Here is a 17327-nt window from a genome sequence, read left to right on the forward strand (position 1 = left end):
GAAAAATCCTACAAATTATGTTGTTTCTACGCTTACCTGCTCTTAGAAGTAAGTAGCTACAAATGATGAGTGATTTGTGATTGCTTTTTCAACAATGAATGCATACTGTATGTTACAATATAACGGCAACTTGAGGAGCGATCACGTCAATCCTTTTTCAATGGTAGCAGTTACTTTTGTCATTACAGAGACATAATCTCACTAAATGTTGCAAGACAAGAATAACGTGTTGCAAGTGCTGGGCCACGAGGTATATTTTGGTGTTGAAGTAATAAAGTGGACTAGAAGAGTATGTGTTTTGTCCAATAACACAACAGCTTGCAAAATTCCAGTTTTTAAATGTAACTTATTCTAAGAACTAAGCATTTTTTTAACAAATGACAATAATGATGATGACTAACAGCTAAGAAAGTAGAAAATGGCTTGGAAGTATAACTGATTATTCATTTAAAATAAGTTCAGTAGTTATGAAACTGTTAGTTGGACCTGTGTTCTCATAACTGCTAAGAATTCTTACTTATTGTCATTAACAACTGAATGTGTTCCCAAAAAGCCATCTCTAGCTGGCAGCAACCCAGTCAACGGGTTTCTGAGGTGCTGTAGGTTGGGGTGCAGGAAAATGACGTCCATATCACACTCCTGGATGTGGACACATTAAGACTAGTAGTTGTGGCAGGACCTCAAGAGAGTATTATTATTTTTTATTATATCCCACTTTGCCTCTACAAAGAGACCCAAAGTGTCTTCTCCAGCAGCCTATTCTAAGTGCATCTTGCAGCAAGGAGTTTACTGCAAATGCAATGTCCTCATCCTCTGATTTGCAAGTACCCCAGAAACCCTTCAGTTGGGGCACTTACAGGCTGAAACAGTAGGGTATTGGAGGGTGGGACCATGAGACATAACTTCAGAGCTCTCATTGTAGTTAGGATGTTGTAGGATCTTTGGCCAAAAGTTTGCAGAAGTAGCATATTATTCTGAACACCAGTGACAGCTGAAACAGTTTCATTTCCTTTCTTCTCTCCTATTTGACCTCCAAAGGAAGAAGATTGCAATTGTTATTGCAAAGAGTCAGATGTATGGTTTAGCTACCAGAAAAGCATGAGACACTGCAAGGGGCCATTCAGGGGCTGTAATTTAAAAATAAAGACTGGAATCTTGTATGACAGTCACAGATGCTCATGACTCGTGTTTATTCTTAATGCCTTCGTCTCCCCTCATTTAGGAGAAAGTCTTCCAATATACACGTAACAGGCAGCCACTGCTGTGATCAACAGGAAGCAGCTAACTACCGTTTCTATTCACACTTCAGAGAGATCTCTAGTATGAGGGGAAATTTGCAGCAGCAATGCTGTTTTGGGCGCTCAGAATGGGGATTGTTCAGAGGAGAAGGTGGAAATGGCAGCCAACTGCTTCCTGAGCAGAAGGGGAACAAAATCTCAATTGCAGCCACTACTGTCCACTAAGTGGGGATTGAGAGGTCAAGGTGAAATTCACCACATACCACCCAAACTACAATTTTATACATATGTTTTGTCCAATGTTCTTTCGAACTTCCTTGCATGCGATTTAGTTAAATGTTGCAGGTAAGAGGCAGGATTGTTGAAAGCAGACTAGTAATTTCTACTTCTGTGGATATTATCAATAGCTTTAGAGTAGTAGGCACTTAGTTTGAATTAGTCTTTGTGTATTTTTAAAATCATATTGACAGCCTTTGTTTAATTCCATAGGGATAAAGAAATTCCATATAGAACAAGGAAACAAGTTTTTGGGACATTGTCATCTTAATTCAGGCATGGGCAAACTTCAGCCCTCCAGGTGTTTTGAACTTCAACTCCCACAATTCTACCAGCTGTTAGGAATTGTGGGAGTTGAAGTCGAAAATACCTGGAGGGCCAAAGTTTGCCCATGTCTGGTCTAGATTGAGGGATGTCATAGCCCCACTCTATTCTGCTTTGTGCTGGCCTCACCTGGAAAAATACTGGGTCCAGTTCTGGGCACCACAATTCAAGAAGGATATTGACAAGCTAGAAGATGTGCAGAGAAGGGCAACCAAAACAATCAAAGGTTTGGAGGCCAAACTGAGCAACAGCTGAGGGAGCTAGATATGTTTAGCTTGGAGCAAAGAAAGTTGGCAGGGAACATGATAGCCATGTTTAAATATTTAAAATGATGTCATATTGAGGAGGGGGAAAGCTTGCTTTCTGCTGCTCTAGAGCATAGCATATGGAGTAACAGATTCAAAGGTGCAGGAAAAAAGATTCCACCTAAACATTGCAAAAACGCTTCCTGGCGGTAAAAGCTGTTCAGCGGTGCAATATGCTGCTTTGTAGTGTCCTCAAGTCTCATTCTTGGGAGTGGGTGGATGTCCATCTGTCAGGAGTGATTTGAGTATGCATTCTTTGATGGTAGGGAGTTGGGCTGGATGGCCCTTGTAATTTTTTACAACTTTGATTCTATGAAATTTAAATTAAGGAAATTCATTGTACGTTTCTCTGGTCATGTTCACACCAACTTGGTACAAATTTTTGAAGGAGTAACAGACATAAAGACATGCACATAAATGTACATAGTCTATCTGAATAGAAGCCAGAATCGACAGTAGTTTTAAAAAGAGTGAAAAAGTGTACAGGGTGACTTTCTGGGGTTGAAGGGTCACTGCTTCTTAGAGTAAGTTCATATTGCATCAAGGGGATAATATTAAAAAGTCTTATGTTCAAGTTTCATGTCCCAGAAGTTAATACTAACAATCTCAAGTATTTCTGGATCTCTTCTGCCCAAGTGTATCATCTAAGGGCTGGTTTTCAGTCATTAATAGATAAGTTGTCACAGATTCACGCAGGCCGAGGCTGATAGGAGAGTCTTCTGGTAGTGGACCTTCCGTCAACAGGTCAGAGCTAAAGAGAAAGTATATATGTGTAAAACATGTAAAGCAGAAGAATGAGCATCCTCTTCTAAAATAACACTGGCCAATACACATTTTGGTGCCTCAAATGTTCGCCCTCTTTCTAGGCATATCTGACCTGCTGGTTCAAAACAAATGGCACCGGTTTTCCACTATCGGCTCTAGTTTTTGAGATCCAGAACGTATGGCTTCTACCAGTATTTATCTGTTTGCCCTTAGAAAATCATGGTAACGATATCTAAGAAATTAGATAGAGCTGATGTGATCTATCCAGTGTAATTTTCTGAATCTGAACCCAAATAACCACAGAAACAGGCCTAAAAACCAAGACAACAATAATTTTTTGTTTGGGCTGTGTAATTAGATCAGGCATGAGCAAACTTTGGCCCTTCAGGTGCTTTGGACTTCAATTCCTAATAGCCTACCAACTGTTAGGAATTGTGGAAGTTGAAATACAAAACACCTGGAGGGCCAGGGTTTGCCCATGCCTGAATTAGACCATTGTAACTGAAGCTTAGTTCCCAGACACAAAGATCCCTGCACTAATATTTCAATCACATTGGAAAACAATACATAATGTGTATCCTCACTCCATACAAAACTAGAACTATGGTTCTTCTACGTGGTCCCTGTGAAATGCATACATATGGGTCTCCCGCGCGAGGACTACAGTCACTTGATAAGCAACCTGTGTTTTATTGATCCAGGATTGTATCAAGTAGATATCCTCATCTTGTTCTGGTTCTTTAGAGTGGAACAGACATAGTACAAAGTACAATGGGACCATGAGACTTAATCTAAACACATAAGGGGACATAATTGTATAGTTCTGTGAATAAAATAAAATCAGCATTTAGTCACTCCAAAAAATTCTTGTATGGTTTATTGCAACATTGTAACTAATTTGGTATTTGTTTGGTATAACACTAGATTTGCATCTTTGTAGACAAAATATCCTGATAATGCTTAAGAGTTTTATATAATACTAGCTGTACCCGCCATGCATTGCTGTGACCAAAATTCCCTCCCTCTTTCTCTCCTTTCTTTCTTTCCTTCTTTCCCTTTTTTTCTTTCATTCTTTCCTTCCTTCTCTTCTTCTTCCCTTTCTTCCCTGCCTTTTCTTTCCCTTCCTTTCTCCCCTTTCTGCTCTACCTGTTCTTGGACCGCAACTCCCAGCAGTCCTCCTGATCAATCTTATCTACCTACCTATCTGTCTTATCTATCTGGAGGATTGCTGAGAGTTGCAGTCCAGGAATAGGAAATTGGAAATATGCAGGGATAGGGATGCTCTCAAAGAAATCCAAGGAGAAGAAAGCTTGCAGCTAGGAAGCAGTGCATTTAGATCATCCTCCTCTCCTAAAGAGCCTGGTCTAGGGCATGCTGGGAGCTGTAGTCCGGAAGAGAGTGTGGATATGCTATTGTGTGCTTTGTTTGCCAGGGGGAGTTGTTTCGTGCATGCGCTATAGCATCTTTTTACTTTTTTGCTTTTTAAGTCCCTTCTGCTGTGTTTTTCAGTGTTTTTATGATTGATGGTCACTTGTTGGCCTGGCAGGTGTCTTGTGTCCAAATTTCATGTCAATTCGTCCAGTGGTTTTTGAGTTATGTTAATCTCACAAACGAACATTACATTTTTATTTATATAGATTGCCTGGGTATACATTTGTGCAGCCACTCAGCACATGTAACAGTGGCTCATCTAATCCATTTATTTAGTACTTCCCTGAATCAGATCATTATGAAAACTGGAGGTAATTCCCTTACATTACTCAACGAGGAAAGATAGAATGCAAGAGGGGAAAATACCTGTTGATCTCTTGCCAGTTAAGAGCTGGCTTGCTCACTACTTTTGGGTTGGAAAGGCTGTGGCAGAAATCTGAAGCAGATCCTTGAATGAAACATGGCTCCTTTAAGCAACAACACAAGCCATCCCCAGTTTCTGCAGAAGGAGAGAGAGAGTCAAAATGGGATTCAAACCACATCAGGTTCTATGACAATAGGAACAAACACTGCATAAAGCTGCTGTGTCTTAAATGTCTTAGTGGGAGTACTTCTCTACAGACACCAATTGCCAACCTTCACTCATTCTGGCATGATCAATTACGGCACCTAGTGAATTTTGTCAAACCCCTTAGAGACAAAGTAAACAAACTGTCATTAGTAATGATGACAGCTTGTACAACTCAGAAATTGTGTGCAAAGTGTAGGTATAAGCTCCACAAGCTGTAAGAAGTCCAACAGTATTCAGTACTTTGGGAAGAACTCACAAGTAACTATTTTTTCATATACTTTTGTCATATTTTGTCATATACAAATATTAATCTTACCAGAATAAGAGTCTACCAGCTCGTGTAGGCTTGGGAAGGTTAGACTGGGAGAGATGTAAAGCCAGCCATTCTCTAAGCGGTTAATACGATAGTGTTTCACACAATCCCAGGAAGCATGATTTGTGTGTCTGATTGACAAGGAGTAGCAACCTGGGTGCAAACAGAGGTCAGGAGCACCATCAGCCATGAAATTACACACATCCATGCCACAATGAAAACTGGTGGGATTGCCTGGTTGATGGAACAGCCTTGATATTCAGACCCACTTCTTTGTTATTCCATGCTGAGCTATCATCCTTAAGATTTTGTGTTGACTTGTCTTATTTCTTACACAATTAAATTGAAATTCTTCAAAGCTAAACTAAACATTACAGCAGCTTAATTCAAATAAACCCCCACCTCCATTGCCAACAATTTCCTTAGCAAGTTTGCCAAGGGAAGAACCCCAAGGGATAAAATCTGTGGCAATACATAGAGGGAGGAGAATGATTTAGGCCTATCATGCAAAGGCAGTCATTGGGTTGTTGTGATGTCTTGTAAGAGGAGAGATGTAGCACCATGTTTTTCTCTTCCTCTTAAACATAATTAGACCTGCAGACGATCTAATTCTGGAGGAGAGTTAGGAAACCAATGGACTTCTATAATTTTTAAAGTCAATGAGGATGGCAATTATTTTTTTGTGTCAGGAGCAACTTGAGAAACTGCAAGTTGCTTCTGATATGAGAGAATTGGCCACCTGCAAGGACATTGCTCAGGGATCGCCCGAATGTTTTGATGTTTTACCATCCTTGTGGGAGGCTTCTCTCATGTTCCCATATGGGGAGCTGGAGCTGACAGAGGGAGCTCAGCAAAAGTATAATAGCTGGGACCCTACACTATGCTAGTTGGGCAATGTGGGTCAGAATTAATGAAGGGAAGACATGAGCAATATGGGTCAGAATTAATGAAGGGATGGTGTGCGCGAGACAGCAGAGCGATTGAGAGACACAGCTGCAACAGGATAGCAGTGAAGTCATTTAAGTCAGGTGCGACAGGATAAGGGTGAAGTAATGTAAGAGTTATTTAATGTAAAATGATAATCAACGGCTTACAAAGATGGTAAACAGGATAGAAATTTTACTTCTCCCCCTTTCTGACGAACAATGTTTCCACGACTCTGATGCAGATGCGTCTCTCACTCGCTGCACTGTCTCGTGCACGTGTCCCCTCATTAATTCAGACCTGTGTTGCGCAACCAGCATAGAGTCCCAGCTATCATACTTTTGCCAGGAGCTCATCTGCACTCTCCCTGAATTCGAACCTCCAACCTGTCAGTCAAAATGGGTTAAACAAGGGTTTAACCCATTTTGCCACCAGGGGCTCCTACCGGTAATTATGATGACGCCATATTCTACACCAGGACCTCCTAAACGTTTATCACTACTTAACCCTTTCTGTCTGAGGAATGTTTACATAACTCCCAGGTATGTAGGTATATAAAATAGGTATAAAAATAAAACATCTACTGAAAATAAATCAGCATTTGCAAGAATTGCTAAACAGGCTGATTTTCCTTTTTGTGCAGTTCAGCTAAAACATTTTCTGCAGAGTCCACTGTAAACTCGGCATGTTGTAGCAAAGAGATTTGTGTAAATGGATGGCATTCAGAAACCTTTTACTATTACCACATTTTTGTGACTCTAACATTGGGCAGAGGGGACCCCGTTTAGGGTTGAAGCCCACAGTTTAAGAAGCAACATTCCACCATTCGAGCATTATTGTATTGTTTTATTTAAAATTTAATAAACACCTATATATGAAGAAGCAACATTCTATTTCATCTCTTTATTTATAAAAGCATAACTAAAGGGACACCTCTTAGCCCAAACTCCCAAGCTTATTTTCCCAGACAACAACCACTCCAAGACATGGAACAGAGGTCAGATAACTTGGCAATCAGGGAGCTGGAAGGTAATGTTTCTTTCTCCTCCTCCTCCCAGCAAGTGAGGCTGCAACAAGAAGTAACTGGACCTCCCTTGCAACCCCTTGTTGTGGCCTCACTTGCTGCAGGAGTGGGGGTGAAAAATCCTACTTCCGTGTCCTTTTTGCCAGCAGAACAGGCTTCTATTTCTTAGTGCAGCTGCTTCCTATAAAAGCAGGATTGGAAGGATATTTATGATTGTGACTGCATAGCATTCATTAATATGGAGCAGTTATGGAACCATATGTTTAGATTAAGAAACCATAACTGCAATACAACTCACCAGGTGTTGTTCCCTGCCTTTTTCTAATATGGAATTCATGGCAAATCGTAAACATCATTAAGCATCCACAGCATACAAAAGTTAAAGGATACAACTAAGTGGTTGGCTAGGGGTGGAGTCAAATGACCATACCCTCTGGATGACCATATGTTCTCTACCTCTCGTGTACAATTCACCTCTCCAAAAAAATTAGGAGCAATGTGGGCTTTTCCACCAGTTGTCATCCTTTCTGCATTATAGCCTATTGGTCTGAGCAAAGTTTCCCAAGATGAAGCTAAATAAATAAATTAGAATTACCCCTAACACCTCTAGGCCACTATCTTCTCTATAAATCAAATTATTTCCATACCTTTCCTCATTTGGCTTTCTCTTATCAGGAAAGAGCCTTCACGGTTATAAGGCAGCAGCAACAACTCTTCAGCTTTTGCACGGCTGATGCCCTCATAAAGCCATCTGAAAAGGTAAGAGGGATACATTGTTAATGCCCTCAAAACCTGCCCTATAGAAGTTTCAGAAGTGACAAAAGACTGTATCTGGAAAAGTGTGTGGGAAGTGTGTACATTTCCCCATGTGTTGGTACCAGGATTTGTGTCCTAACATATAGGAGCCTGATTGCAGCCAAAAACACTCCCAACTCTCTTATACCAGGCATGGGCAAACTTTGGCATAGGCAACTTGGGCATGGGTAACTTGGGGGCCGCATGGTGGACCAGAGCGGGGTGGGCAGGCTAGGGCACCCCGCTCTTCCCTTTCAGAGGCAGAAAGTGAAGGAATGACAGGAAACATTTGGATCCCAAAAGAGTTGGCCTTGGTCAGGATGAAATGGTGGACAGGAGAGAAAAAGTACATCTATTAGATCTTGTATTGCCTGCTCCTGATATAGAATCCTAGAGTTGGAAGAGACCTCCAGGGGCCATCCAGTCTAACCCTCTCCCATGCAGGAAGGCATAACCAAAGCACTCCTGATAGGCGGCCTCTGCGGAAAGCCTCCAGAGACTGAGACTCCACCACATCTCAAGGCAGCCTATGCCATTCTCCAGGAAGTTCTTCCTAATCTTTTCAGTCAAATCTCTTTCCCTGCTATTTGAAACTATTGCTCCCTTGTACCCTGGTCTCTAGAACAGCAGAAAGTCAATGGGGCATGGTTCTCTACCTTCTCTTCTCCCAGCTAAATATCCCCCAGGAGGAAGGAAAAAGAGAAGTGTGGAAGGGAGGGAGGAAGAGAAAGATTAATGGATGGATGGGTGGAAGAGAGGGAGAGAGTGAAGACAAATTGGAAGGAAGGAAGGAAGGAAGGAAGGAAGGAAGGAAGGAAGGAAGGAAGGAAGGAAGGAAGGAAAGAAAAAGAGAGGGGGGAAGGAGGGATAAAAGGAAGGAATGACAAAAGGGTAGAAGGAAGGAGGAAAGGAGAAAGAGAGAGGTAAGAGAGGGAGGGAAGGAAAGAGAGAAGGTAGGAAGGATAGGATGGTATGAGAGAGGAGGGCCTGAGAAAAGAGCCCAAGGGCCCACATCTGTCCCCCGAGCCTGGGTTTGCCCATGACTGTCTTTTACTGATGTTCTCTAAAACAAAATCTCCTACCTGTGAGAAATTTTAGCTATGTAGTTGCTGGGAATACAGCAGCTCTTGCCAGTCACAGCCGATTCCACTTTCCACCATTCACCCTTTCTGCAGAAACAAAATCATGCAAAGACATTAATTCAAGCATCGGTTTCTTTCAAAATTGTATGAAGGAGCCTCCTGTGTCATCACGTCATCAGTTGGGAGCCCCTCCCCCAGCACCACCTGCTGCTCTGGGACCAGGGTGAAGAGAGGGGGCCAGGAAGACAGTTACACCATGTCTCTGTGCTAATAATATAATATAATATAATATAATATAATATAATATAATATATATTGTATTGTATATGCATATAATATTGATAATATTATAATGTAATAAAATATAATACTACTAATAGGGTATTATAATTATATATTTTATATTACATTAAATATTACTACTAATATTACAGTATAATAGTATAGTACACTATAGTAATATATAATATGGTACTAATATAATGTATTGTATTTACATATTACTTGTAAGCCGCTCTGAGTCCCCTTTGGGTGAGAATAGGTATATAAATGTCGTAAATAAATAAATTAGCAAGATGTCTAATCCTCCATGTCTGTGTCAGCCAAGGTTGCTTCCATTGGGTGGATTGGAGCAATTCCTTTGGGGCAAAAAATGCTGAGTGGCGTAGAGGCTGCCATGGCAGCCGGACCCTGGTATTCACCCTCTGATAGAAGTACAATGTGTGCCCAGGCTTCTTGGCCTTGCACCCCCTTGGCCTTAAATACATTACCAAACATAAATGCTATGGTGTTTGTAGGATGGGGGGCTTTCCTCAGTCAGCAAAATGCCTTGTACTCACTCAGACAGCAACTTCAGCTGCTCTCCCATCCGGAGTATCGGCTCTGCTTGCCCAGAAGGGAAATTGCACACTGCCACTGCTATAGAGGGATTTGTATCTACAAGTACAGAAACAAAAAAAAGTGTGCCTTGGACTTCATATCTACTTATGTCTGAATTTTTTTTTGCTGCCCTTGAAGAGAAACTGCAAACTTGAACTAGTCCCAAATGCAGCAACTAGAATGTTGACAAGAGGTTTCTGTGAGTTTTCCAGGTTGTATGGCCATATGGAAACTAGGCAAGTGATGATTATATATCTGTGGAATGTCTTGCCTAGTTTCCAACAAACCCTTCAACCTCTGAGGATGCCTGCCATAGATGTAGGTGAAACGTCAGGAGAGAATGCTTCTGGAACATACCTCAGAGATGCTGGAGGGTGACTGAATCATTATGCAGCCAGCTATGGGGTCATAGCCAACTGCCCCTTATTCTTCAGTAGCTACCAACCAGATGTGGACAGGGCCCTTGGAAGAGAACAATGAATCCTGGAGAAGGTGATGAGGAAGCAGAATTTTCCCTCTTTTTCTTTTGGGATTTTGGAATACCTATATCAGCATATATGAGCATAAGGAGATACCTTAGAGATGGGACCAAGTCTAAACACATAATTAATGTATGCTTCACATACACCTTGTACACACAGAACAAAGGCAATTTTTATACACATCATTTTAATAATGTTGTGCATGAAACAAAGTTTGTGTGCATCTAACCATCATATCATAGAATCCTAGAGTTGGAAGAAACCTTGTGGGCAATTCAGTCCAACCTCCTGCCAAGAAGCAGGAAAATCACATTCAAAGCACCCCCGACAGATGGCCATCCATCCTCTGCTTAAAAGCCTCCAAAGAAGGAGTCTCCACTACACTCCAGGGCAGAGAGTTCTATTGCTGAACAGCTCTCACAGTCAGGAAGTTCTTCCTAATGTTCAGATGGAAACTCCTTTCCTGTAGTTTGAAGCCATTGTTCTGCGTCTTAGTCTCCAAGGCAGCAGAAAACAAGCTTGCTCCCTCCTCCCTATGACTTCCCCTCACATATTTATACATGACCCTTATCATGTCTCCTCTCAGCTTTCTCTTCTGGAGGTTAAACATGCCCAGCTCTTTAAGCCACTCCTCACAAGCCTTGTTCTCCAGACTCTTGATAATTTTAATAACCCTCCTCTGGACACATTCCAGCTTGTCAACATCTACCTTCAGTTGTGGTGCCCAGAATTGGACACAGTTTTCCAGGTGTGGTCTGACCAAGGCAACATAGAGGGGTAGCATGACTTCCCTGGATCTAGACACTAGACTCCTATTGATGCAGGCCATCATGATGATGATGATGATGATGATGATGATGATTATTATTATTATTATTATTATTATTATTATAACAACAACAACAACTCATTTGCTGTTTCAGTAAAATAATAACAACACTTTATTTATATTCCACCCTATCTCCCCAAAGGCGACTCAGGGCGGATCACAGCACACATACACGGCAAACATTCAATGCTGTTTGGACAGACAGGATGGAAACAGACAGAAAGGAGTTTTGTTGTGTCAACAAAATCCCATTTGCTTTTTAAGCTGCTGCATCACAGAAAGCAAAGGTGTCGTATCTCAGCTACCCCTGTGTACTTTTAAAGCCCTAAAAGGTTTAGGCTCAGGCTACTGAAGCACTATCTGCTTCTGTAAGGAAGGTTTTTTTCCCCATATCCTTTCTCTGAGAAGCACAGCTATCTGGAGAGCAAGAAAGGAGTGATAAATTGGGCATAAAAACATCCTCGCGTTAGTCTCCTTCTCTAAGAGGACATAAGGGGCCCAGCCTGTTGCCTCGGCGCCCAATTAAAGCATTTTTTTCCTGTTTTGGTGGACTACCTGACAAATCTTTCCATTTTCACATTGATCTCTTGTCTGTCTTGTCTCCTTTACCCTTGGAGAACCTATTCTGGATATGATTTGAAATTAAAGATTAGAAACTATAATTGGTACTCAGACTCTTTCTCCAGAACCCTTGATTTCATGAACGGATAGATATTAAAATATGTACTTTCATAGAATCAGCATCATACTGCATCTTCCTAAAATGAGCCTGGGTTTGCCCTGAATTCAGCCACGTTTGCTATTTTATCTCAGAAAAGCAGAATAACAGCTTCTGTACAGGTGTGTGGGGGCTAATGCATGTGTCATAAGAGGACTGACGGTTTCAGGGACACCTTATGGTTCCTATCAAGCAGTGGATCAAACCCATTTCCATACTAGTGGGCATGCTAGTGTGAACTGCACTAAGGCCTGGTTGGGGAAGCATTTTAATTGGAAGTGTATGGACAATGACATCTGATCTTGTGAGGCCTTCCAGAGGACAGGAAAACTCAAAGATAATGTTTCATACTCAGTTATAGCCAAATATGGCTGCACCCCTTTTGTCATCATTTAGAGCAGTGGTCTGCAAGAATGAAAATATGGTCCACAGCCTCACCATTACTACACTATTGCCTCAAAACCATGTGGCAACAAGAGTGACTGCTTTTGCAAAACACTCTTATTGTGCCGAGGTAACAGGAATGTCTGGTGGGGAGAGGCTGTCTACCCACGAAAGATTACTACTACCATATTAGCTCTAGATTATTCAATATGGTTTTATTTGGGCAAGTGGGTGCCCCCGGTGGTGCAGTGGGTTAAACCACTGAGCTGCTGAACTTGCTGACCAAAAGGTCGCAAGTTCAAATCCTGGGAGTGGCGTGAGCTTCCACTGTTAGCCCCAGCTTCTGCCAACCTAGCAGTTCGAAAACATGCAAATGTAAGTAGATCAATAGGTATCGCTCCAGTGGGAAGGTAATGGTGCTCCATGCAGGCATGCCAGCCACATGACCTTGGAGGTATCTATGAACAATGCTGGGTCTTCGGCTTAGAAATTGAGATGAGCAATCCAGTCTATGAATGTATGCATATGTGTATGATTGAGAGCCCACATTTATTTATTTATTTATTTATTTTATTTAAAACATTTATGTTCTGCCCTTCTCACCCAGAAGGGACTCAGGGTGGAGCACAACATTCATTCGGCAAACATTAAATGCTGGAGCATAAAATAAACTATAAACATATATAAACACTAAATCAATTCTAGGCAGAATGGCTGCTCAATGGTAAACAAGATAACTTCCCCCAGACATGACTGAGAATAAACCCATAGCAGTTGTGATGGCCAGCGCAATCAGGATAGATAATAGACAAAAGCCTAGATGTAACGATGCACCATGTGTTTATATTATCTCCAACAATCTGATTGGAGAAATGGCTGATAAGCTGAGTAGAGGCTAGGGAGAGAGTAAAAGAAGGCAAGAGGAGATGGCGAACAGACCACTCTGCGGTCTAGAGAAGAGAAGGCTATCATGTACAAATGCTGCTAAACAACTCAAGACTTGGTTGCGGGATCTTGCGTTTGACCATTGAATAGTGGCTAGAGAAAAGAAGACATAAGCATAAGTGACAATGAATTGACCCAGATTCTGATTTTAACTGGCGTGTTTTAACAACTGTTTATTTAATGTTCTGTTTTCATGAATTTGTTGATTGTTTTTATTATTGTGATGGCACCAAATGGTGCTTGCTGTGAAGCCGCCCTGAGTCCCCCTTCAGGGGTGAGAAGGGCAATATGAAATAAATAAATAAATAAATAAATACTGCTAATAAAATTAATTAGTCCATGCTAGATAGATATAGTTCACTAAACAGATAGAAATAACGGGACAAAATGTGGCTTAAGATGAAAATATAACAGATGAGTTACAACATGTGGTTCTGTAATTAATGTCTTCTCTGCAATACAATGGAATGGAATAGAATGCAAGCACTATGGCTGGGTTGTGTTTTTCCTTAAGGGAAGCAATTATAGGGGAGTGTATGAATTATTACATATCTTAGAATGTGCTCATTATGTCATAATATATCATGAGATTCCCAAATTTAAGAATACTTAAAAAGAATACTGGTGTTAAGTCTGTCTGATTTTTACCACCATATCATGCTGGATGGTGATAGTGGGACCTCAGTCAGAATCCAAATTTTAATACAAATAGAAGAGACCTTCAGTTCCTAAATCGAAAGAGATAGATGGGGGACTACACCAGTGCCATACAGATGTTTCTGACAGACAGATTGATGCAGTTCTGACAAAAGAGGCTCCATTTTATACTCTATTATTTTCCTCATCTTATACTCCATTATTTCCCTCAATAAGCTTTCTGGAGGAAAGTTCTGAGAGTACCTTGGACTGCGAGAAGATCCAACCAGTCCATCCTCCAGGAAATAAAGCCCGACTGCTCATTGGAGGGAAGGATACTAGAGACAAAGTTGAAGTACTTTGGCCACATCATGAGGAGACAGGAAAGCCTAGAGAAGACAATTATGCTGGGGAAAGTGGAAGGCAAAAGGAAGAGGGGCCGACCAAGGGCAAGATGGATGGATGGCATCCTTGAAGTGACTGGACTGACCTTGAAGGAGCTGGGGGTGGTGACGGCTGACAGGGAGCTCTGGCGTGAGCTGGTCCATGAGGTCACGAAGAGTCGGAGACGACTGAACGAATGAACAACAAAAACCTTTCTGTAAGGCAGTCCATTTCAAAGAAAGTCACTTATACCTCCATGTCAACCACACAGTACTCTATGGCTCCATTTGGTCCAACATGAAAAGGTTACAGTGAAGTTTGGTATCAAACATATGTCTGAAACTTCTAGTCATGTTGCAGATGAGCTTTCTCCCAGAAGACTAATGAGGGTTAAGGGAGAATCTTTACTAACTGGTGGCTTAGTAAAGCTCTAGTAGTTTCTGTACTCTCACACTTTTGAAAAATCGGTGCTCTCCTAGATCCCAGGAATGAAATCCCAGCCAATGTGTGGGTCTGTCCTGCCAGTTAATTTCAGACCATCAACAAAATAATAATAATAATAATAATAATAATAAAAAAAAATCTCAGATTTGAAAGGTATGCGACATTACCACTTGTGCATTACCTCGCAGCTATGCAGTTAAAAAATTCTTCATTCGAACATAATTTTGAAAATGTAGAAAAGCATCCAGACATTTGAAATGCCAGCATGAAATCATGTATTAGGTTTGTAACTTCCATTGCTATTGGTAGGAATTGGGCACAAGATGGCAGCTAACCCATGTCCCAAGCTCCTGCACCCTAATTGGTTGGAAATGCAACATAAATCCCACCTGGTGGTGTAAGAACAAAGTTGGAGTTGAGAGACTGGTTGTTCAGTGTGTTTGGCTGTGGCCTTGGCTCCACTGTAATGTCCTTCCTCCGACTGGGAACGACTCCCATCACAGGCCACTGCCAACTGGTTGTTTTACACAGTAATGGGTTTCTGGTACAGCTAAAAGAGAGATCTTTCAAAACAAAACACAAGAGATGATCAACATGAATTTCAAACTTGCTACCCACCTCTGAGCTTCTACCCCAGGAATGGGAAAACTTCAGCCCTCCAAGGTGTTTTGGAATTCAACTTCCACAATTCCTAACAGCTGGTTTACCATAAACAATTATGGATAGCACACTCGATCACACCTTGATCCACATAGATGTAGCAGAACAAATCCAGGTCTATGATAGGAATTAAGACTCTCCAAGGAGGAGAACACACCTGAGAAGCTTCTCTGTGAGCATGAAGTCGTCTTCAGTTGTTTAAATTTCTTGCTGTGAACACTTCCAGGTAGTAGGTTGCCCCTAAATCATATGCAAGTGCAAATATCAAAATCAAAAGTGTAAAATCCACTTGGTTCCTCTTGCCAGAAGTATTCTTGAACCTAACTACTAGAGTCAGAGACTCTGTGTGCATGCATATCCCTTTGAGTGCATGTTGTTGAGAAGTGCTTAAAAACTGAGAACCCACAAACTGATCAGTTTCCTTTGACGTAAGTGGAAAGGTGGTTAATGTCATAAGGTTTTTTTCTGCATAGAAAACAGATGCCAGGAACAGCTTGGACAAGACATGCTGCTCTGACAGCGATCTGCTTTTCACACAATACAGATTACATATAAGCCATAAAATGACCAATATTCAGCAGTGCACAGTAGTCTTGTGTGTGCATGCATGTGTGTATGTCCAAGTCACATGTTGACCTATGCCAACTTGTTGCCAGAAGGTTAGACATTCCAGGTAAACTACAACAAACATTATGTGTTTAAGATATTTGAATCCATCTTATTCAAATTATGTAGAATGAGGGGTAGGTAGTGTATCCAGCTGAAGAAACTAAAAAACACATGGAAGTGTGTTTAAGACTTCCTCACAAGGGCTTATTTCTCAATAGATATCTGAGTCCAGATAAGGCAAATCGGAGACTGGGCAGAACAGCGGCATAGTGGGGCACCATACATCTTCTGCACTCCTCAGTGTATTTGGCCACGGTGGTCCATGCTCTGGTTACATCCCAAATAGACTACTGCAACCCACTCTACGTAGTGTTTTCTTTGAAGACTGCCTGGAAGCTCCAACTACTCCAACGATCGGCAGCCAGTTTGCTCATGGGAGCAGGATACAGGGAGTGCATAACTCCCTTGTTAAATCAGCTCCACTGGCTGCCATTAGCTTCTGAGCACAATTCAAAGTGCTGGTTTTAACCTACAAAACCCTACACAGTTACGGCCCAGTTTACCTGTCTGAACGTATCTTCTCCTATAAACCATCAAGGACTTCCGGAGAGGCCCTGCTTTTGGTACCACCGCCTTCGCAGTTGCATTTGGTGGGGATGAGAGACAGAGCCTTCTCTGTGGTGGCCCCCTGGCTATGGAACTCTCTCCCCGGCGAGATTCGGTCTGCCCCCTCCCTCCTGTCCTTCAGGAAGCAGCTAAAATCCTGGCTTTGGAATCAGGCATTCACAGATAGATGGATGACCTGGTATAGACTAAGAGTTATTTGACCACAACATCTGGATTGAGTTAGATGATGTTTTTAACTTGATGAATTGTCTTTTATATGTATTTTAGAACTTATTTATTGTGTATGTTGTTTTATGATGTTATTTATTGTATAGCATTTAATTTTTGCTGTTAGCCATTCTGAGTCCCCCCACGGAGGTAGAGAAGAATGGGATATAAACGTTCTAAATAAATAAATATAAATAAAGAAATGTCCCTTACTCTTAAAGCTGGGATTAAAATCCACTACTTCCTATGCAAATATATTGGATCTTACACCACCGTCTCTACTCTGTTCTCTAAGCTATCTAAGGGGTTACTAATGCAAGCATTATTGTCATTGGAAGCCTCCGTATTATGTCCCTCCTTGCTGCTTAGATCTTATCTCTCCAGGCAGCTTAAAATAGACCCAGTATCATCAACACCATCTCCAGCTGTACGGTACAGTATGCCTGTGTATGCACAATCGTTAACCTCAAAACCA

At 41.4% G+C, this 17327-nt stretch overlaps 1 protein-coding gene across 2 annotated transcripts; it reads right to left on the reverse strand.

Moving 5' to 3' along the window:
- Window positions 1-1155: 1155 nt before the first annotated feature.
- Window positions 1156-15782, reverse strand: SLA2 (Src like adaptor 2). 2 transcript variants are annotated; one of them, XM_060772401.2, is made up of 8 exons: window positions 15567-15782; window positions 15139-15312; window positions 9888-9984; window positions 9049-9135; window positions 7819-7922; window positions 5227-5376; window positions 4706-4838; window positions 1156-2894 (listed from the first exon to the last, which is right to left on the reverse strand). In XM_060772401.2, the coding sequence occupies exons 2-8, from the start codon at window positions 15245-15247 to the stop codon at window positions 2750-2752; spliced, it is 825 nt and encodes a 274-aa protein (XP_060628384.2). In that variant the 5' UTR covers window positions 15248-15312; window positions 15567-15782; the 3' UTR covers window positions 1156-2749. The 2 variants fall into 2 exon arrangements, with proteins under 2 accessions (XP_060628384.2, XP_067324233.1); XM_067468132.1 differs by lacking the exon at window positions 15567-15782 and having other exon boundaries at window positions 15139-15497.
- Window positions 15783-17327: the final 1545 nt, after the last annotated feature.

Source organism: Anolis sagrei, chromosome 4, assembly GCF_037176765.1.
Source record: "Anolis sagrei isolate rAnoSag1 chromosome 4, rAnoSag1.mat, whole genome shotgun sequence".
Lineage (NCBI taxonomy): Eukaryota > Metazoa > Chordata > Lepidosauria > Squamata > Dactyloidae > Anolis > Anolis sagrei.

Excerpts from the sequence above, each read along its gene's own strand:
- SLA2 (XM_060772401.2), bottom strand. The coding sequence starts at position 15,247 with ATGGGAGTCGTTCCCAGTCGGAGGAAGGACATTACAGTGGAGCCAAGG. Across the intron at positions 9,985-15,138 it reads CTTTGTTCTTACACCACCAG|ATACAAATCCCTCTATAGCA; the intron begins GTGGGATTTATG and ends CTGTACTTGTAG. Across the intron at positions 5,377-7,818 it reads AGAAAGCCAAATGAGGAAAG|GTTGCTACTCCTTGTCAATC; the intron begins GTATGGAAATAA and ends GTTTGCACCCAG.